Source organism: Paroedura picta, chromosome 10 (genome assembly GCF_049243985.1).
Source record: "Paroedura picta isolate Pp20150507F chromosome 10, Ppicta_v3.0, whole genome shotgun sequence".
Classification (NCBI taxonomy): Eukaryota; Metazoa; Chordata; class Lepidosauria; order Squamata; family Gekkonidae; genus Paroedura; species Paroedura picta.
In genome coordinates this window covers 84,706,209-84,727,620 of record NC_135378.1, presented here as the reverse complement: position 1 = coordinate 84,727,620, position 21,412 = coordinate 84,706,209, and the positions used below count along the sequence as shown (strand labels likewise).

Genomic DNA, 21,412 nt, shown 5'->3' with positions numbered 1-21,412 from the left:
AAGTGCCAAAATTGCAGGTGTCCTCAGGAGGTCCAACCAGCAGGGCCAGAACTCCAGAAGCCCTCCTACTGTGGCCCCCCACGCACCAAGAACACACAGAAGCCATGTTGGGTCAGGCCAATGGCCCATCCAGTCCAACTGTGTCACACAGTGGCCAAAACCCATCTGGCAAAAAGCCCTGGTTGGGAATCCCAGCTCTAACCACTATAATACCAAGCTGGCTCTTTATCCCTAGAGATAAACCAAGAGGTTCGTTTCTGATCAGGCAGTGGCTGCCAGGGTGCTTTTACAAAACCCTGCTGGGACACTGATGTTAAAGCAGGCAAGGGAACTGGGGCTCACTCCTGCCTCCATGCCCATAATGCCCATTTCCTGTCTGCCCCCCCCTCCCCCCAGGGATACTTACATTAATGAATGAGGCGTTGATGTAGTCGGAGTCCGGAACCCCTTCGAGAGGCGTCAGGTGAACCCTGGAATGATCATCTAGGAAAGAAGAACGGGAGAAGCGTGAGAAAGACTAAAAATAAAACCCAAGGCCGCAGGGGAAACCCAAAGAGTGGCACTTGGAAACAGTGATGTAGCTGTATCCAAAGAAGTGAGCAGGGACTTGCGAAAGCTCCTCTCCTGCCACAATTTTGTTAGTCCTGAAGGTGCTCCTGGACTCTGGCTCCTTCAGGTGCTCCTGGACTCTGGCTCCAGACAGACTAACACGGCAGCCATCTTGATCTGTCTCCATGGAAGGCACCTCATTTAGGTGCCTTCCATGGAGGCACCTAAATGAGAATGGAATGGAAATCCATCAACCTTGTGATATAAGGACAGACGGACTCACGTTCTCACCGTATCTGAAGAAGTGAGCAGGGATTCATGAAAGCTCCTCCCCAGCTACAAATTTTGTAAGTGTTTAAATTGCATTGTGCAGGAGGTTGGACTAGATGACCCTGGAGGTGCCTTCCAACTCCATGATTCTATGCTCCTGGAGCTTGGCTCTTTTCTCCTGCTACAGACAGAACAACACTGCTACACAACTTGATCTACCATCCACATGGCTTGTCTCCTTCCAAATGTCCCTTTGCATAAGCTATGACTGTCTGGCAGACATCTGTTGGCTAACCCTCAGCTTAGAGTGACCCATCTGGCCGGAGCTTGGGCTTTTCCCAGCATGGTTCTGGTTCTGTGGAATGGGCTCCTGGAAGAGGTGAGGTGAGCGGGGTCCCATCTTGGAGATCTTCAGAAAGCACCCCAAGGTCTTCCCGTTTGCCAAGGCTTTGGAGCAGGTGTTGGGTGCCAATCTACTTACAAGGCAAAATATTCACGTATCTGTTCTTCTCTTTGTTCTCCTCTTTGGAGGCAGCTTCGCAGGTGGCCTGGATGGGGCACGCCGGAAGAGCCTGGGAGAGCAGAGAGGAAGGAGATGTTATGTTGGACCTCCGATGAGCCACAAGAGGACAGTGGTATATAAATATAATAAATAAAATAAACACGAGGGAGAAATCACAGCATTGCTACATGCCCACATGCTGCCTACACCGACCCTGTGGCTTCTTGCTCCACCTCATAAACAGTCCTGGGACAAAATAAGATCTACTCGGTTTCAAAGATATTGAATAAATGCTGTGCATTTATAATTATACCAAAGTAGTGTTCACTGCCAATTTATTGCTTAAATCAGCAGAACACAGAACTCATGATGTTTAGCAAGACTGACAATTGTCCAAACTTACCTAAATGGAATATTGGCTACAACAAACCTAATGCAGGAATTAGCATATATGACACGGACTTAGGGCTACAGGAAATCCTGAAGGGCTACAGGAAATCCAGCCATTCTTATGGGGCTGTGTGGAACAATCCAAAGAAGCCCTCCAATTGTGTGGCTATGGGATGGAGCCAATTCTCTTTCCCTGGCCGGAACTTTGAAGCAAATGATAAAAGAGGAGATCTGCAGAACCAGAAGTGCAGGTAATCCCGGACTGTGTTTGACAGGGAGGAGCCACCCTGCCTCGGAAAACTCCATAGCAAGGTCAAGGCAGCCTTCCTGGAGAGGAAGCCCTTGCTTGGATCGATGCCTGTTGGTGTGACACAAACCCTTTGCAAAGAGATTTCTTGTTAACTTGATTTAATGACGATAAATTCAGGCTGGTTGCCATGTTGGCATGAACAAAGTTGGAGTCAGGTGGCACTACTGACGAAGTTTGATTCCTGGCATAAGTTTTTGCGTGCGTGAGCGCAAAAGCTCATACCGGCAATAAAACTGTCAGTCTTAAAATTTTCACTGGACTCAAACTTTGTTCCGCATGATTTGAAGACATGAAGACATAGAATTAGCTTTGTTTTATTTGCACGGTTGGTCTTTAAGATTTGTCCGTCATAGAAGTGACATATTAGAATTTTATGTTAATTTAATTATAATTGTGGCGCAGAGTGGTAAGGCAGCCGTCTGAAAGCTTTGCCCATGAGGCTGGGAGTTCAATCCCAGCAGCCGGTTCAAGGTTGACTCAGCCTTCCATCCTTCCGAGGTCGGTAAAATGAGTACCCAGCTTGCTGCTGGGGGGTAAACGGTCATGACTGGGGAAGGCACTGGCAAACCACCCCATATTGAGTCTGCCATGAAAATGCTGGAGGGCGTCACCCCAAGGGTCAGACATGACTCGGTACTTGCACAGGGGATACCTTTACCTATGTTGTGATTGATCTTTTTTATTTTATTTTATTTTAATTATAAAAACAACAACAACGATGGGGCAGATTGCGTGGTCAGTGGGGTAAATGACTGCCTGTTTAAGGTTCACCCTTTCAGCCGCTCACCCTTAGCTAATCCCATGGGCAACATACAAGCAAATCATTAAGAAGCTAAGCTAGCAAAGACCAAGGCGCCGTGCCACACTGCTCCACAAGGAGGCAGCAAAGCCTCTTGGAGAATCTCCTCCAAACTTGGGGCCGTAACTGTGATTGGGATTCAGGGCGCCGTCCCAAAAAATCCAGAGGAAGCCAGGGAAAAAAGTATACATTCCAGAAAAGGAGGGTGGAGGAGGGGCTTGTTCGGTGGAGCACTGTGAGAAACAGCAGCAAGATCAGCCCCAAAGCGAACAAAAAGCATGAATAAAACCCATTTCCTGGAAGGCAAAGGAATTCCATCTCCAATCTGTAAGAGCAGGCTAAAACCTGGGAAAGAGAGAGAAGATACAGAGAGAGAGAGAGAGAGAGAGAGAGAGAGAGAGAGAGAGAAAATCTGCTCCAGACCATCAGCAGATCTCAAACGAGAGAACGATGGGGCAGGTCTACAGCAATGGATCACCGAACAACCCGTCCTTAAACCACCCCATCATTTTTCTCCAGGGCTCTTTCTGGGAGGCCAGAGAAGGACTGTTGATAAAACACTGGCGTCGTCTGGGGGTGGGGTAGGACCCAGGTCCAAATCCACTACATGGCCTTGGACGAGTCACATATATTGAGCCTGAATTGCTTTACATGTTTGTTTGTTTGCTTTTTTTTGGGGGGGGGGTTGGCTAAGTTTCAAGGGGAAGGCGGGGGATTGTTTTGTACAGCTGATGGGTGGGGGATTCAGGAAGAGCAAAAGGAAATGCTTCTTCTCTTGACGTGATTAAAATGGGGAATTCGCTGCTGGAGGAGGCAGTTGTGGCCACAGGCAGAGACGGCTTTACGAGGGGATCAGATGGATTAATGGAGGAAAAGCCTATCTGGGGCTGCTAGCTATGGTGGCTAAAGGAAGCTCCATGTTCAGAGGCAGTGGATTCCAGGGCCAGGAGGCAACATCAGGGGAAGGCCTCCCTGCCCTGTGGCTGGCCCTGTGGAGGAACTGGCTGGCCCCTGGGTGAGACGGGAGGCTGGACTGGAGGGACCCTCCCTGGCCTGACCCAGCAGGGCTCTTCTGAGGGTCCTATCAGGGGAAGGCCTTGGCCTCTCTGCCCTGTGGCTGGCCCTGCAGAGGAACTGGGTGGCCCCTGGGTGAGACGGGAGGCTGGACTGGAGGGACCCTCCCTGGCCTGACCCAGCAGGGCTCTTCTGATGTTCTTCTGCTCCTTAATAAATCAGTAACCTGAGCATTTCAACCATGGATTCTTAGATGCGCTATTATACACCATCCCAAGCCCGCTCCTTCCTTTGGATCTTGTGGCTCAGTCCATCGTATCACCTTCTCCATATTGGAAGGTTGATCGGTGTGGAACAGCACAGATCGGGCAAGGCAGAACTAGGACTCCCATACACGTGCCGCCAGCGGACAGAGCGCTGCCAGGGTCTAAACTAAAAAACGCAGGCACCGAATTTTGACCGAGAAAACAGGAAGAGGGCGTGAGGAAGCTTGGAAGCAGGCTTGTGGAACGAGGTCATACGAGGGTAACCCGGCAGCCCTGCTGCTGTGGGAAAGGTTTGACGGAGAGGGGCAAGGCAGGGAACCAGCCACAACGGTCGGGGCAGAAGAAGCGACGCCCGCCACCTTGAAGCTTTTCAAACTTGAGTTGCAAATGTCAATGCATCGCTCACCTTTGTCAAGAGGACCGGGCGTGTGTAGCCACAGAAATGTTCCTGCCTCATGCTCATGGCAAGCTTAGGAGCTTTTGGCTTTTCTGCCAGGCAACCGAGCCGCCGTCCGAGATTTCTAATCGACTTTCGGAATAAGTGCAGCTCAGGCTTGTTAACTTTCCCTGGTACCCGCAGAATGGCCCTGAGTTCTCTCCGCTGTATATGAGCCGGGCTTCCTTCGGAGCTCTCCGGAGAGACGGTGGTTTAAAGAGCAGCTTCCACTGGTCAGGGCTTGCTCTGGGGGCCATTGCAACCTTGCTAAACAAACCCGTTTATTGAAGGAGTTTAAGGGTACGGGGCGGGGGGGGGCTGACCTCCGAACCTGGCCGGGACGAACGGGGTTTCTGGGGGGAGACAGAACAGCAAAGTACCCACGTTGAACTCCTCGCGGAAGAGCTTGTTGTCGTCTGCCATGCGCCTGTTGATCTCTTCTTCCAGCTTGTCGACCGGGAGAGGCGGGTACTTCCGGTTGGTGCTCGGGGACCTGGCGAGCAGAGGCATGCTCTGGGGCTCTGTGGGAAACAGGGGGAGTAAAGAACTGGGCTTTTAGCTGCTGCCAAATAACCGGCTGATTCAAACCGGAGAAAGGACCCTGAAATGTTCGGGAGAGGTGTCTCCATCGAACCTCGGTTCGGGAGGCACGGACTGGGCATTTTCGTGAGAAAATCTGATTTGTGCCCATCCCTACTTCCAAGCCTTAGGAAGATGCTGCACAGCTGATCCATTCAGCCTCGTAGGGTCAGGGACATAGGTAGCAATTTCTAGCAGGGGCTGCGACATTTCCCTGATTCCCAAGGTTGGAGGAGGCCAGAGAAGCCGCACTGTGAGATCCTATGACAGAAGAAGGAAGCACAGACCCACCCGTGTCATCTGTCCGGCCATTGGACAAATGAAAGGAGTTGGAATGATTCCCGGCCTGCTTGTATTTCTTGAACCTGTGAAGGAGAGAATTCAGACCGTCAGCTGTCAAGCCGATACTCACTGTACCCAAAGGGACATTTCGGAAACAGGTTTGTCTTGCTTCGCAACAGAGTATATCAAGAACCAGACGACGACAGCCCTAAATGGGACTATGTTGACTGTCCCACTAATTAAAGGTATTCACTTGGTGGGTACATGAAAAAGGGCATTTTCTGCGGCAGCCCCACAATTTTGGAACAACTTCTCCAGAAAGGTAGAATCATAGTGTTGGAAGGGACCACACAGGCCAACCAGTCCCACCCCCTGCTCAGTGCAGGATCAGCCTCCAGCATCCAGGAGAAGGATCTGTCCAGTGAGGGGGAGTTCCCCACCTCCTTAGGCAGCCCATTCCACTGCTGAACTAGACTCCTAGAGTGGGAAGGGGCCATGCAGGCCATATAGTCCCACCCCCTGCTCAGAGCAGGATCAGCCTCAAGCATCCAGGAGAAGGATCTGTCCAGCTGATGCTTGAAGAAGGCCAGTGAGGGGGAGCTCCCCACCTCCTTAGGCAGCCCATTCCACTGCTGAACTACTCTGTGAAATATTTCTCACTGATATCTAGCTGCTATCCTTCTACACATAGTTTAAAGCCATTACTGCGGATCCTCTCCTCTGCTGCCAGCAGGAACCGCTCCCTGCCCCCCCTCCAAGTGAAAACCTTTCAAATAAAGGCAGCCATTTTGTCCCCTCTCCGCCTCCTCTTCTCCAGGCTGAACATTCCCAAATCCTCATAGGGCTTGGCCCCCGGGATCATCCTCATCTCTCTCCTCTGCCCCCTCTCCATTTTGTCAACATCTTTTTTCAAGTGAGGCCTCCAGAGGTACACGCAGCACTCCAGGTGTGGTCAGATCCATGCAGTCTACTGCAGGGCTGTGAAATCGTGTGATTTGTGTTGATACAGCCCAAGACCGCATTAGCCTCACGCCTTGACATTTCGTGGTTGGCTCCACCTCCCAGGGTGGCCATCTTGGGATTGCGCCCACCCTTCTGTGTCGGAATTCCAAAGGTGCCCGCAGGATCAGAAAGCCTGGCGTACCCCTGCTGCGCTCCCCCCCTTGCTTGCAACCGAAGATGTTTTAAATGGACAGGTCAGGAGCTGAGCTTGCTACCTTCCTGCCCCTTCCTCCCCAACCATGCTTCCACTCCGGCTCTTCCCTCTCATGGCTCAATGTCGTTCCTCTTGCCGTCTCTCCTGTTGGCACTAGGGTGGTGCGATTCTGTGTCCGAAGCGGCCAATCCAGGCTGAAATGGCCCTCCGGACACTAAACTGCCTGAAGAGACAGGTGTACACCCCTCCTGCCTGCCTGCCCCCTCTGATACCTGACAAAGGGACGTCCGAAAAGTTCACCAAACGCGACTCACCTTAGCATGTACAGGACGATAATAATAAATACAATGACTAGCAAAGAGGACAAGGCCACCATGACGGCTATGATGGGCGTCTCATCTAAGGAGGGAGAAAGAGAAAACAGAACACAATGTTCCCTGTGTGTTTTAGAAACAGAGGGAAGGGCCCTGGGACAAGCGATGCTTCCCTACTCGGCAACTGGAGAATTCTGGCTGAGGGTGAGAAATCATTCTAACGCTTTGGAGAATATCTAGTAACATTTGTATCGGCCCCCTCCTGCGACAACCTCCCCCTCTGCACCCCGGAAATAAGAACACCGACTGGCAATTATCAGATATCGGCTGGCGACGGAATTTTAAAGAAACGTTACCTGATTTTTATTCTTCATTAATTGTATTAAGGGTTTTATAGTTTTGATTCTATGTAATGTATTCTATGTCGTCAACAGCATTTATTTACTTCATAGAATCATAGAGTTGGAAGGGACCTCCTGGGTCATCTAGTCCAACCCCCTGCACTATGCAGGACACTCACAACCCTCTTGCTCCTCCACTGTCACCTGCCACCCCCTTGAGCCTTCCCAGAATCAGCCTCTCCATCAGATGGCTCTCCAGACTCTGTTTAAAAACCTCCAAAGATGGAGAACCCACCACCTCCCGAGGAAGCCTGTGCAATTGAGGAACTGCTCTAACTGCCAGGAACTTCTTCCAGAGGTTTAGACGGATTTTCTTTTGAATTAATTTCATCCCATTGGTTCTGGTCTGTCCCTCTTTGGCAAGAGAGAACAGTTCTGCTCCATCCTCTACTTGGCAGCCTTTTAAATACTTGAAGATGTACCTCCTCTTCCTCGTTTCCCCCTGCCACGGATGAGTGGTACAACCCATGCTGAACACTTAAAGGCATATCTAGCCATACAAAAAGACACACTTGTAACTATCACACAAACACGCCGGTCTCCCAACCCTGCCTGGCTTCCAAGCGGGGATGAGCATTGGCTAGCCTGGGTTTCTCAGGCTGCTGCGGGTTAAAGAGGCTGATGTCACCTTGTAGATTTCCGAGGCTGCAAAAACGGACAATGAATTCAGAAAGGCACTTAGGGACAGGCTTCCTTGAGAAGGGACAAGTTCTCCTTCTTTGGAAGTTTTTAAGTGGATGCTCGATAGCCACCTGACAGAGAGGCTGAACTCAGATTGTGGGCAGAAGGGGTTGTGTTGACGCTGGGCTTCGTGGCCATTTCCTGCATGCCCAGGGACTGACACTTTTGGCTCGGGAAGCAAATTTCTTCTAGGCCAGCCTGGCCAGGGATTCTGGTTTGGGGGGGAAGGGGCATCAGCTGGGCATGAATTGGGGTCACTGTGGGTGGGCAGTTTCCTGTACTGTGTAGGGCGGTGGATGATCACCATGGAGGTTTAGGATGCTTAGGGCTGATCCTGCGTTGAGCAGGGGGTTGGACTAGATGGCCTATATGGCCCCTTCCCACTCTATGATTCTATAATTCTGTGAGGTTCTTTCCAGCTCAGACTAGAGGAACTAAAACCAAGAGTAACCAAGAGAGCCAGCTTGGTGTAGTGTGTAGGAATGTGGACTTCTAATCTGGCATGCCAGGTTTGATTCTGCACTCCCCCACATGCAGCCAGCTGGGTGACCTTGGGCTCGCCACGGCACTGATAAAACTGTTCTGACCGGGCAGTGATATCAGTGCTCTCTCAGCCTCACCCACCCCACAGGGTGTCTGTTGTGGGGAGAGGAATGGGAAGGTGACTGTAAACCGCTTTGAGAATCCTTCGGGTAGAGAAAAGCAGCATATAAGAACCAACTCTTCTTCTTCTTCTTCTAATTGTTGGGCGGCTTTAAAAAAAGAAATTAATCCCATATGAGATTTTTGCTTCCCAAGAAAGGACAAGGAAAGGATCCGGTTTAGTCTCTGATGCATTCCAACGGGACGCTGGGACTTGGATGCCTGAACTCTCCGTAGATGCCTCTCTCCGGAGGTTTCTTTTTACAAAGAATTCATTTTCCCGGCCAACCAGCACGACACAGTGCAGCTCTGCAAAGACAGGCTGTTCGGCTGAGGCTTCGAGCTGCTTTGCACCCCTGTTTTTTTCCCTGCGAGACCCTTGCACACGAAAAAGACAAAGGGGGAAAGCAGTGAAGGAGCCCTCCCTTTGCGCTCCCAGCAGACAGCGCTGGAGCAGACGGAGCACGTAGCCCACCCTCTGAAGGATGCAACAGGTTTACCAATGAGCCGTGGGCCGCCTGCTCGTGCACTTGAAAGTGGCTGGCTTTGTACCTGGCAAGGAGCGAACTCCCTGCTGGGAAGGGGAGAGAAAGAGGGGGCGGGAAGCAAGAGCAAACAGAAAGCCGAGAAGGAGCGGCAGTTTGGAGCTCACCGTTCCTGCTTCCGGCCTGCGATTAATGGCTGCAGGGGTGGGGGTGGTGGGTGGGGGAGAAGCTTTACTTCCTCCACTCAGATGCATGAACAAGGGAAGGCAGAAAACCCGAAAGCTCCGCATCTCCTGGCCAGAGGCATTCCCTGTCCAGGCTGATGTTGTGGGGAGAGGAATGGGAAGGCGACTGTAAGCCGCTTTGAGCCTCCTTCGGGTAGGGGAAAACGGCATATAAGAACCAACTCTTCTTCTTCAGTAATATCAGGGCTCTCTCAGCCTCACCCACCCCACAGGGTGTCTGTTGTGGGGAGAGGAATGGGAAGGCGACTGTAAGCCGCTTTGAGCCTCCTTCGGGTAGGGAAAAGCGGCATCTAAGAACCAACTCTTCTTCCACTTCTTCTGATCCACTGGCTACCGAAAGAGGCATTGGGGTCTGCCTGGGGGCAGTGAGAGGCAAACTCAGTTGCCCACCTGAGGCTCATATGGGCAACATATTGAGAAACGGCATGGAGCAGTGATTAGCGAGTCAACCTAAGACAGGGGTGGCCAAACTGTGGCTCTCCAGATGGACTACAATTCCCATGAGGCCTGATGGAATGCTGGCAGGGGTTCATGGGAATTGCAGTCCCTGGACATCTGGAGAGCCACAGTTTGGCCACTCATGGACTAGGATCTAGGACAGTGGTCCCCAACCTTTCTGAGATTGGGGACCAGCAGGGCAATTGCCCCGCCCGCGCATTGCGCATGCGCGGCCCGGGCTGCGCATGCGTGAATGCGCCATGCGCGGCCAAAATCACGCATGCGCTGCACTTGCAGCGCATGCGTGATTTTGGCCGCGCATGGCGCATTCACGCATGCGCGGCCCTGATTCCCTCTCCCCGCCCTCCCGCAGGAAGAAGCTTCCGGGCCGCAAGCTTGCGGCCTGGCAAGTTTTTTACTGCAGGGGGGGCGGGGAGAGGGAGCCCTGGCCTGGCACCATGGCCTTCGCGGCCCAGCACCGGGCCGCGGCCCGCAGGTTGGGGACCACTGGTCTAGGAGACCTGAGTTCGAATCCCCAGTCTGCAAGGGGTGATGGCTGAGGCCAGTCACGAACTCTTAGTCTCAGTTACCTCTCAGGGTTGTTGTGAGGATGAAACCGAAGAGAGGAGAAGTTGGGTCCACACTGGGAGAGAAGGTAGGGTATAAATATGATTGCCAGCTCTTGGTGGGGAAATGCTGGAAGATGGAGAAGGGGGGAGGGGTTGAAGCCTGAGGAGGGCGTGGCTTGGGGAGAGGAGAGACTTCAATGGGGCGGAGTGTCATCAAGTCCCCCTTCCAAAGCAGCCAATTTTTCCAGGTGAACTGCAATAGCAGATCTTCAGCCACTACCTGGAGTATAAATAAATAAACACCCTCCAACCATCACCGCCTCTCAGAGCTTAAGGTTATTCCCTCAGAGAATGGGACTATACAGGAGTGGCCAAACGGTGGCTCTCCAGACGTCCATGGACTACAGTTCCCATGAGCCCCTGCCAGCATGTGCTGGCAGGGGCTCATGGGAATTGTAGTCCATTGGCATCTTGAGAGCCAGTGAGGCCACCCCTGGTCTACTGTCTACTCTGGCTGGCAGTGGATCGCAGGCAGAGATCCTTTCATGTCACGGGGGACTCGATCCTTTTTAACTGGAGAGGCTGCAGATTGAGCCGGAGAGCTTCGGTGTGTCGAGCAGATGTCCTACCGCTGTGTCATGCCTGCTTGGATAAAGTGTGCAGTTCTACTGCACGTGCAATGTAAAATTCTGCGTGCGTGTGACACTGCACTAGCCAAAGTTGCTCAGGAACACCAAACGGGCCTAGACGCAGACGGCAAAAAGAGCAGGAGGCGGCCAAGGAACAGGGAATTGTCTCTCTGCCGTGTGTTGGCAGGAAACAGGACAGACGTACCGCAGCAACTATGTTCGGCCTGCAGAGAAGCCCATAAAAGTTACGAGCCACAAACGGTTTCGCTAGCCAGCTTGCCCAGATGCACGTTAAACATCTGCGTGTCCTAGAAGAGTGGGGCTTTTTGAAAAGGTTTTCTGTCAAGAGATTATGAGAAACACGAACGGGCAGGACTAGATTAGGCCCATATGCTTTGAGGCTGAAAATGAAACAGGTTTTCTGAACTTCCTCCAATGCAAAAGAGCCAGCGTGGTGTTGGGGTTAAGAGTGGCAGCCTCTAATCCCCTAAGAGTTGGTTCTTACATGCTGCTTTTCTCCACCCGAAGGAATCTCAAAGTGGCATACATTTGCCTTCCCTTTCCTCTCCCCACAACAGACTCCCTGTGAGGTGGGTGAGGTTGAGAAAGCCCTGATATTACTACTCACTCAGAACAGCTTTATCAGTGCTGTGGCGAGCCCCAGGTCACCCAGCTGGCTGCATGTGGGGGAGCGGGAAATCAAACCCAGTCCACACTCGTAACCACTACACCAAGCTGGCACCAAGGTGTCAATTCTCTTGTCTTCTTCTTCAAAACCTACAGCTGACTATTATACAGTCCATAGGAAGGTTACACGGCCTTCTTGTAATCCGTGCCCTCCGGCTTCCAGAGAACTGGCTCGTTCGTTTTTCTAAACAGAGCAGGAGGCCTGGGGTGGGTGGAGGCACCCGGTCCCCCTACGCCCCCACCCGAAGCAGACTGGAGAATCCCCGCTTGGCCAACAGATATCGCCTCCCTGCTTCCTCCGCAGAGTGACTGGCGGCACCGCTTGGGTGGAGTGTGGGAACAGGAAAGCACGCTGCCAGGTGTGTTCCGCTTGGGTATTTTGGTTGAAAAGGCTGCATTGACCTCAGCAGTCAGCACGGGTGAGGAAGGGCCAAAACCAACAGGGGCCCTTCCGCATCAAGGAGGCTGCTCAGAAGCTGAAGGCGGTGAGCTGCCCGCTCGTTTTTATTGGCTCCCTCCTTCCTGTGAGCATGCGCGGACAACGCGCACGGCGGCTAAATTCTTGCCAGCACTTTTCAAATAAAGGGGGCTGACTAAGAAGCCTTTAAAAACACACACACAAACGCAACGCAACAGCTTATGCACGAAGGAAAACTCCACAACCAAGGTAGTTAAAGAGGGATTTTGTTTTTCTTTTGCAACATTCCAGACTGTACCGGAATGAAACGGTTCGGACAGTTCTATTGGCAGGGACCGTGGCCTGTATTTTGGGATGCCAGCTTCCAGGTGGGACCTGGAGATCCCCTAGAATTAAAGTTCATTCCCAGACTACAAAAATCAGTTATGCTGGGCAGAATGGATGCTTTGGAGAAGGGGTAGTCAAACTGCGGCCCTCCAGATGTCCATGGACTACAATTCCCAGAAGCCCCTGCCAGCAAATGGGAATTGTGGTCCATGGACATCTGGAGGGCCGCAGTTTGACTACCCCTGCTTTGGAGGGTGGTTCCTAAATGGCATTCCCCACTGACAGTCCTACGGCTCCATCCCTGAATGACATAATGACAATGTCACTACACACACACACACACACACACACACAGAGTCAATGTGCAAAAGGAAGTAACCACCTTACCTCGCCTTCCATCGGAATCATCACCTGTACGAATAATAAGAAAAAAACTATCAAGGTTGGAGTCGCCCAGAGAAGGGAGAACAACAGCCCTTCTCTCCTGGAACGCAGAATGCAACGTTCTGTACATACAGCAATGACAACCAACCCCCTTCTCAGCAACAAATCCCTTCCTCCTTCAGACCCATCATCAGAGCCTATTAAAAGGTGGCCACGTTTAAGATCTCCTCCTGAAGCCCTCTTCTAGGCTTTGGATGCATGTGGGGTGGGCGTGACAAAACTGCAGGGCCTTTTCAGTGGGAGCCCCAAGTTTAAAGGTTTTATTCTTCTCCTGTGCACTAAGTCAGGGGTAGTCAACCTGTGGTCCTCCAGAGGTCCATGGACTACAATTCCCATGAGCTCCTGCCAGCAAATGCAGGGGCTCCTGGGAATTGTAGTCCATGGACCTCTGGAGGACCACAGGTTGACTACCCCTACTCTAAGTGATTTTCTTCCTAGTTCCGGCCCTTTTGCAGTGTGTGCTGTTACTGTTTTATCATTAAGTCCCTCCCTCTCAAATGACAGCTGACGTATGGTGACCTTCATGGGCTTTTCAGGGCAAGGGGACCTCTGCCATTGCCTGCCTCCGTGTCACAATGCTGGTATTCCTTGGTGGTCTCCCTTGCAAATGCCGACAACAGCCGACCCTGCTTCCCTTCTGAAACCTGACAATCAGGCTAGCCTGGGCTATTCAAATCTGGGCATTGTTAACCAGGTACTATTTCTTTCCATCTTGAGTGTGAGCTGCCTCCAGGGTTTTATGGAAAGATGGAATATTAATACTTTTACACCTCCTGATGGTTCAATGAATACCCGAAGGTGTATTATACTGAGTCAGACTTTTGTCTGATCAAGGTAAGGTCAACTCTGACCGACAGCAGATTTCCAGGGTTTCTGGTAGACATCTTTGTCACCACCTGCTATTAGCTGGAGATGCTGAGGACTGAACCTGGGACCTTGTGCATGCCAAGCAGGTATACTCTCAGCGAACCAAGCCCCAACCCCAAATTCTGCACAAGGAGGCAAATACAGAGTTAAAGGACTGCGAAGGCACACTCACCACTCACCAACGGGAGAGAAATCCACCTACAGATTAATCTGAACCTCCGGCCAAGACTCCCAAGTTAGAGTATAAACAAGATTTGCTCGGGAGGAAGACCGATGTTGAAATATACTGGGCAATCTTCAAATAGAAAATGCTGGTTTCCAAACACCAGCATTCTGGCTTTCGCCTGTAAAGCAGCCTGCTTTTGTCTCCCTGGAGAATCTTTGCTTTCTCTTGGTCCAAAAGAAGGACTTGCATCCGTTTGTTGGACTAAAGAAAATCCCCAGGTTGTTCTTCTGAGCCTTGAATGCAACAGGCAATTGAGTGTCTCCACTGTAACTTCCCTCCCCTCCCTCTGCAGAAAGCTTGATGCCGGCAGCAAAGACAACTAACCTAGACACAAATCTCTGCTTTCTTTAGTATATATCTATCTGGGCCTAGTAAAGAGGCTCTGTGTGGACAAACTGTCCGGGAAACTTTAGGATGCTTAGGGCTGATCCTGCGTTGAGCAGTGGGTTGGACTAGATGGCCTGTATGGCCCCTTCCAACTCTATGATTCTAGGATTCTATGATCCTGCCTTGAGCAGTGGGTTGGACTAGATGGCCTCTATGGGCCCTTCCAACTCTATGATTCTGTGATTCTATGATCCTGCCTTGAGCAGTGGGTTGGACTAGATGGCCTCTATGGGCCCTTCCAACTCTATGATTCTATGAAACCACCAGGGCTCTTTGCTCATGCAGCCACAAAACGCTCCTCCCCAGTGAACTAAAGTTTCCAACATTTTTGGCATGGTGACCTATATGTCCACATTTTGTGTGTGTGTGTGTGTGTGTGTGTGTGTGTGTGTGTGTGTGTGTGTGTGTGTGTGTGTGTGTGGGTTGTAATCCTGGCCCAAGGGTTTTGGAAATCCTGGGAAAACTATGGCCATGGCACGCATCTAGTTTAGCAATCCATTTCGAGAGTGGCTGACCAGGTGTCTTCGAGAAACCGACAAACGTTGTACAAAGGGTGCCGCTGCCCCACCATGACTCCCAAGCAAGAGGCACTCTGACAACCTCAGACTCTGCCTGTGGAGGTTGCGTCCCAGTCACTGACCACAAAAGAGAGCCAGGGGAAGGGCGGGGTGGCCATTAGAGAAGACTGCCCCTTGGCCCACTTCCAGAGGATTTGTGACCTGCTTTTGGGCCTGAACCCACAGGTTGCGAAACGCTGGGTGAAACCAAAGTGAAACCAAGGTGGCTGGATGTGAATTTGCTGCTGTGGATTCGGTAAACAGGTTTCCCCGGCGGGAGATTTAATGCCTACTGAGAGACCGCGTGGCCCAACTCCTCCCTGAGCCTCTGGTCTCAAGCCGTGACAAAGAGCAGCTGTTATTGGGACTCTTTGGGCATCTCAGTTACATCTCCCAAAGGGCTTTAAAAATGCCCCTTTCATCTGGATGTTGACAAAACACAGAAGCCCTTGATCAAGGGGACGGGAGAGGAGAGAGAGGAAAGGCAAAATAAGAGGCTTACCTGTGCCCTTTGATATTTCACCTGGAAGTGAAAGAAAAATACGGAGAAAGTGTCAGTGAATCATCTCAGCAGACAGCTGCACCCCAAATCTCTCATTACTCCTCTCCACTAATTAAAACCAGCAACACTTTGATTCATTTTCCTATGACGGGTAGGAGTTGCGTCCTCAGTTCAAGCACTGCCTTGGTGTGACTCGGAATGAAAGCCTTCCTTAATAAGGCTGAGTCTCACATGCAGCTGCCATATTCTGAACTGGACCACTCATTCAGCCCGGCTAAACAGATTTCCAGGTTCTCAAGAAAAGGTTTCTCACACCACCTACTTCCTAATCCTTTTCAACTGGAGATGCCGGGGACTGAACCAGGGACCTTCTGCAGGCCAAGCAGAGGCTCTACCACTGAGCCACAGACCCTCCCCACAGCAGTCCAGGGTCTCAGGCTGAGATCTTACATATCACCTATGGCCTGGTCCTTGTAACTGGAATTGCCGGGGATTGAACCTGGGACCTTCTGTAGGCCAAGCAGATGCTTAACCACTGAGCCACAGTCCCTCCCCATGGCTCTACAGGGTCTCAGGCTGAGATCTTTCATATCAACTTCTGCCTGGTCCTTTTCATTGGAAATGCTGGAGATTGAACCTGGGACCTTCTGCAGGTCAAACAGATGCTCTGTCACTGAACCACAGCTCCATCCATTCACCATTCCAAGGCTGAGAAATCCCAGGAAGCTTTTGTGGCAGGCAACGCAGGACTGTTCTACTGCATGCTGCTCTAGGAATTTGGCTGATATTTGGGAGAGGTGTGAGACTGCAGGAAAGTACACATATACCCACGATTTGCATCCATTGGCAAGAAATATCTTGCTTGCTGGTCAAACCAGTGCCTTTCATCATAAATGCAGGCTTACTACAAGCCCCTGCTGAGATTTCAGAAACAAGAATTATAGGCCATAAATATCCACTGCCATGACTTCTGGATATGTTCTTCCTGGGGTTCAAATGGAGGAAGTGGTACATGTTTGAACGCGCAGCGTTCCAGCATCCTCTCTTACACGGTCAACAACAGGGCACAGAAACCAAGGCCTTCATAAGAACACCAGAAGAGCCCTGCTGGATCAAACTAGGTATTCATCTAGTCCAGCATACCGTCGCACACAGTGGCCAACCAGTTCCTCTGGAGGTCCAACAATAAGGCATGGAGGCTGAGGTCTTCATAAGACTTTAGAAGAACCTTACTGGATGAGACCAGTGGTCCATCTAGTCCACCCTCCTGTCTCACACATTGGCCAGTCAATTTCACAGGGGAGGGGGGGGGCAACATGGCACAGAGGTAGGACTGCCAACCTCCAGGTGGGGCCTGGAGATCTCCTGGTAATTACAAAAGATCTTCAGCCTATAGAGATCAGATCTCCCTAGGGAATAGATGGCTGCTGCAGAGGGTGAACTCATCCCCCCCCCCAATGAGGTCCCTCCCCTCTACAAACTCTGCCTTCCCCAGGCTCCAGCCTCAAAATCTCCTGGTATTTCCCAGCCCCGAGTTGGCATCCCCACACAATAGGCCAAGGTTGCTTCCTAGCACTTGGATTAAGAGGTTTACTGGGTTCTCTACACTGCTTATCAGTCCTCTCATCTTGTAGACTTAATTGACTTTCACTGTGTAATCCACCTGAGTAATCGAGCGGGTGATAAAGAAGGTCAGCAAATAAAGATAGTGTGGCAGAAAGGAGCTCTCTTTTCACCATACCTTTCTCTCAGAGGCGCTAATTTGCTTGGTCCCCCCTCCCGACCCACCCACACAAGCAGCCGTTTTACAGCAGAATAATACAGGTATTCTCTGAAACTGAAAATACAGACCGCTGGGCAACATTTTAAGAATGGTCGCTTGGTGCGCTTTCACAAAAAGAAAAAGGTGTAACCCAAGTTGAAGGAGATACCTTCAGAAGCCGATTCCTCGCTAACCCAAGTGGACAGCAAGCAGAAAAAGGGGTGGCGATTTGACGCCCCACCAGGAGGCAAATTTAATTACGGGGTGGCAATTACAGCCTATGTTAGAGAGGGGGGGGGAATGTTTGTGTGTGTGTGTGTGGGAATACAGAGTTGCAACATTCAGCAAATTAAGAGAACCCCAAAACAATGCTCATTCTGGGACAATCAATGTGAACTATGCAAAATTAAAAAAGAAATGACTGTGACTTTATAGTATAAGGCAGCTCCATAAGAATGTCGATTTGCACAAACTGCAGAGCGGGCAGCTGGGCTCAGGAAGAATTTCATGGGTGAACCAAAACAAGCAGACACTTTTCTAGAATTGTTGCCCGTAGCAGGATCCATCCTGCATCCCATTCCGTTATAATCTGTTTATTTATGCACTTCACTGATACATACTCCCCAATGGGGACCTGAGGTGGCTTATGTAATTTTTTCTTCTCAGCAACCCTGTGAGGTGGGCTAGGCTGAGAGTTTAGGGTTACCCAGTGAGCTTCCAGGGGACAGGGAATATCTGAACCTTTATCTCCCCGTTCCTAGTCCAGTCTTTTTCAACCTTTTGACCAGGGAGGTACCCCTGAAACTTTTCAAGGATATGAGGGATCCAGGAGTGGTGACATGACCCTTCAGCGAAGTGGGCGTGGCAGTAAGATGAGGGAGCCAGCCAATCAACGGATGGATCATTTGCCATTTTTTCCACTGTGTAGAAGGAGACGAGGCCTGCAGAGCAACAGGGGAAAGGGGCTCCAGTGATGTCTAATGATGTTGTGGTATTGCACTGTTCCATCGTTATATTATTTTATTATATTGTTATACTGTTACATTATACTGTTATATGGTTACAACCACTGTTATTAATTACTGTATGTTTAACGAAGACTGTTTCATGTATCGTTGACTAGTTTTAATGTAAACCGCCCTGAGCCTTCGGGGAGGGCGGCATATAAATCTAAATAAATAAATAAATAGATAGATAAATAGATAAATAAATAAATGTCAGCGGCCATCTGGAATTCTGGGAAAGGCCATGTAATGCTTGGGGAGCTCTTGTGCGTGTAACCATTTTGAAATGGACTCCTGTTTTTGCCTGCTCTTAGAATTAGGCACTGTGGTTCAAGGGGACTGTTGCTGCTTGTCATCTGGTCTGGCTGGCCTCCCAGGCCTTGCACCTGCATCTCTAACGATTGTGTCTGGGTGCAATGTGAATCTCAACGGATCTGGGAAAGGCAGCAAATTAGAGCTGGGGTTTGGCCTGTGCTTGTCAGATTCGTCTATGTAAGTCCAGGGAGATCTGCTTGAATAAACTACCATCTATTACACAGTGGAGTTTTATTTACAAGTCTGCAATCCTGACAGCCAGTCCCTCTTCTCTTAGAGCTCTCTCAGCCCCACCTCCCTCACAAGGTGCCTATTGTGAGGAGAGGAAGGAAAGCTCATGGTAAGTGCTTTGAGACTCCTTCAGATAGAGAAAAACAGAGTGTAAAAACCAACTCTTCTGCTCACGGGAGCAGCTAAAAGCACATCATAAGCGACATACAAAAGCCAGCGTGGTGCAGCGGCTGAGGTGATGAACTCGGATCTGAGAGATCCGAGTTCGAATCTCTGCTCTTCCATGGAGGCTCACTGGGAGACCTTGGGCCGGTCATACACTCTCAGCCTAACCTACACGACAGGGTTGCTGTGAGAATGAAACAGAGGAGACAAAAGTAAGTCCCCCTCGGGTCCCTTCTGAAGACAAAGGAGGGTTATAAACCAAGAACATAAATAAGTCGACAAATGCATGCATCAGACCAAAAGAAACCCAGCAAAGGGCTTTCCTACCGGAGGTGCCAAAGGCTTTCAAAGTCGTTAGCACTTCTGTGGCGTTGGCCTCTGTGGGCACCCCTCCGGTGCTCGTGGCAACCCCGTACGGACTCGAAGAGGTGATGTTTGGCAGAAGGGAGGTAGGCCCAGCGGAGGGCAACAGCACCGTTGTGGTCGTCGCTTCCGTTCCTGACGTGCCGACGGTCGTGGTGGGCGGGAGCTCGGTGGCCGGGGGAGTCGTGTGGCCGGCCGCCACGGGAGGAGGAGGCACTGTTGGAGAAGTCACATTCCGGCTGGGCAGGCTGGTGGGTTTCCCAGTCCGTGGCTGCATTGTGGCTTTCGGGGTACCCGTCGACGAGGGAGGGCCTACCGTGGGCTGCACTGAGGACAGAGGGAGAGGGACGGGAATGATCAGCACAGGCTTCTGCCGCAAAAGAATCACCACGCAACATACGCCGAGTTATCGCTTTGAACTGCGGTATAATAATATTTCTGAATATCATTCCGATGTTCATGGGGAGATGTAGAGATAGTCAGGTGCGTAATGGGATGAGTGGTAATTGTGAAAGGATTAATACAGTGAAAACATTGCGGTAAACCTTTTATTGAATATAAGCTATTGTAAAGAATTGAATGGGAGGAAGTGGGGAGAATCTGTTCCACGTAATAGTTTTCTGGTAAGGGCTTGGAGGAGGAGCTGGTCTCATGGCTTAAGTGCCACTCAGCACTTAACACGCACTCAGGGCAGCTGTCCCGCCCCTGAGTGCCTCCTCCTCCAACCGTCTTGACTGTCTGTCCAGCGGCCAGCCAATCACCTTCTGTCCCCCACCCCTGACCACCCCCTCCTCCTTCCACTTCCCTCTGAGGCTCTGAGGCTGCAGATCCCTGCTGTGTGAGAGTTGCCCCTGCTGGAGAGTTCCCTTCCTGGGGGGCCTCCAGCCTGCAGCCTTTCCAGGTCCTGGGGGAAGGGAGAGACCATCCGCAGAGTTCTTTCACCTCCCTCCCCAATCTAGCGCCCGTTGTATTCCTGAATGCAAGGGGCTTGGCCCCTAGTTACGTTATAAATTCCAGGAGGAGGAGGAGAAATGTAAAATCTGGTTGCTTACCAATCTCGTTTTTTATTCTACTGAACAATTTACACAGTCTTCAATTTGATAAGTACAACTTCTTTTTTCTTTACTGTATGTCTATATCTTCTTTTTAAAAATAATAAAAAAACATCTAACAAGATAGAATGCCTGCCTTTGCCCATGCCTTCTTGCTGAAAGCCAGCTTGGCACAGTGATTAAGAGCGGCAGCTTCTAATCTGGCATCCCAGGTTTCGTTCCCTGCTCCTCCACGTGCTGGGTTAACCTTGACCTAGTCACAGTCCTGACAGTGCTGTTCTCACAGAGCAGTCCTGGCAGAGCTCTCAGCCCCACCCATCTCACAGAGTAGAGCAGGGGTAGTCAAACTGCAGCCCTCCAGATGTCCATGGACTACAATTCCCAGAAGCCCCTGCCAGCGAACGCTGGCAGGGGGCTCCTGGGAATTGTACTCCATGGACATCTGGAGGGCCGCAGTTTGACTACCCCTGCAGTAGAGCGAGGGAGGGAAGGCGATTGTAAGTCACTTTGAGACTCTTCCTTGTAGTGAAAAGCGGAGTATAAAAATCAACTCCTCCTCTTCTTTAAAGAATGAAAGTCGAGATTTCACTAGAAACTAAGACATGTCTATGAGCTGAACAATTATGACAAGAAGGGTGATGGGTTTAAACCACAAGTACAACGATATAGGCTAGATATCAGGAAAAAGTTTTTCACAGTCAGAGTAGTTCAGCAGTGGAATAGGCTGCCTAAGGAGGTGGTGAGCTCCCCCTCACTGGCAGTCTTCAAGCAAAGGCTGGATACACACTTTTCTTGGATGCTTAGGGCTGATCCTGCGTTGAGCAGGGGGTTGGACTAGATGGCCTCTATGGCCCCTTCCCACTCTAGGATTTTAGTTCAGCAGGGGAATAGGCTGCCTAAGGAGGTGGTGAGCTCCCCCTCACTGGCAGTCTTCAAGCAAAGGTTGGATACACACTTTTCTTGGATGCTTTAGGATGCTTAGGGCTGATCCTGCGTTGAGCAGGGGGTTGGACTAGATGGCCTCTATGGCCCCTTCCAACTCTATGATTCTATGATTCTATTCTAAGGCTGTGTGTAAACCAAGGGTCCCCAAACATTTTAAGCTTGCAGGCACCACTGGAATTCTGACACAGGGTGGTGGGTGCCCC

The 21,412-nt window shown here is 50.8% G+C and overlaps 1 protein-coding gene across 3 annotated transcripts in view; it reads right to left on the bottom strand.

Moving 5' to 3' along the window:
- PTPRA (protein tyrosine phosphatase receptor type A) overlaps positions 1-21,412 on the bottom strand; it is a 125,384-nt gene that overhangs the window by 17,392 nt on the left and 86,580 nt on the right. For all 3 annotated transcript variants that reach the window (XM_077301184.1, XM_077301186.1, XM_077301185.1), the window contains exons 4-11: positions 19,177-19,539; positions 15,373-15,393; positions 12,777-12,800; positions 6,868-6,952; positions 5,407-5,480; positions 4,921-5,057; positions 1,301-1,391; positions 407-483 (exon numbers count right to left, since the gene is read on the bottom strand). In XM_077301184.1, coding sequence (XP_077157299.1) covers positions 407-483; positions 1,301-1,391; positions 4,921-5,057; positions 5,407-5,480; positions 6,868-6,952; positions 12,777-12,800; positions 15,373-15,393; positions 19,177-19,539 — 872 coding nt within the window. The remainder of the gene's footprint in view (positions 1-406; positions 484-1,300; positions 1,392-4,920; positions 5,058-5,406; positions 5,481-6,867; positions 6,953-12,776; positions 12,801-15,372; positions 15,394-19,176; positions 19,540-21,412) is intronic.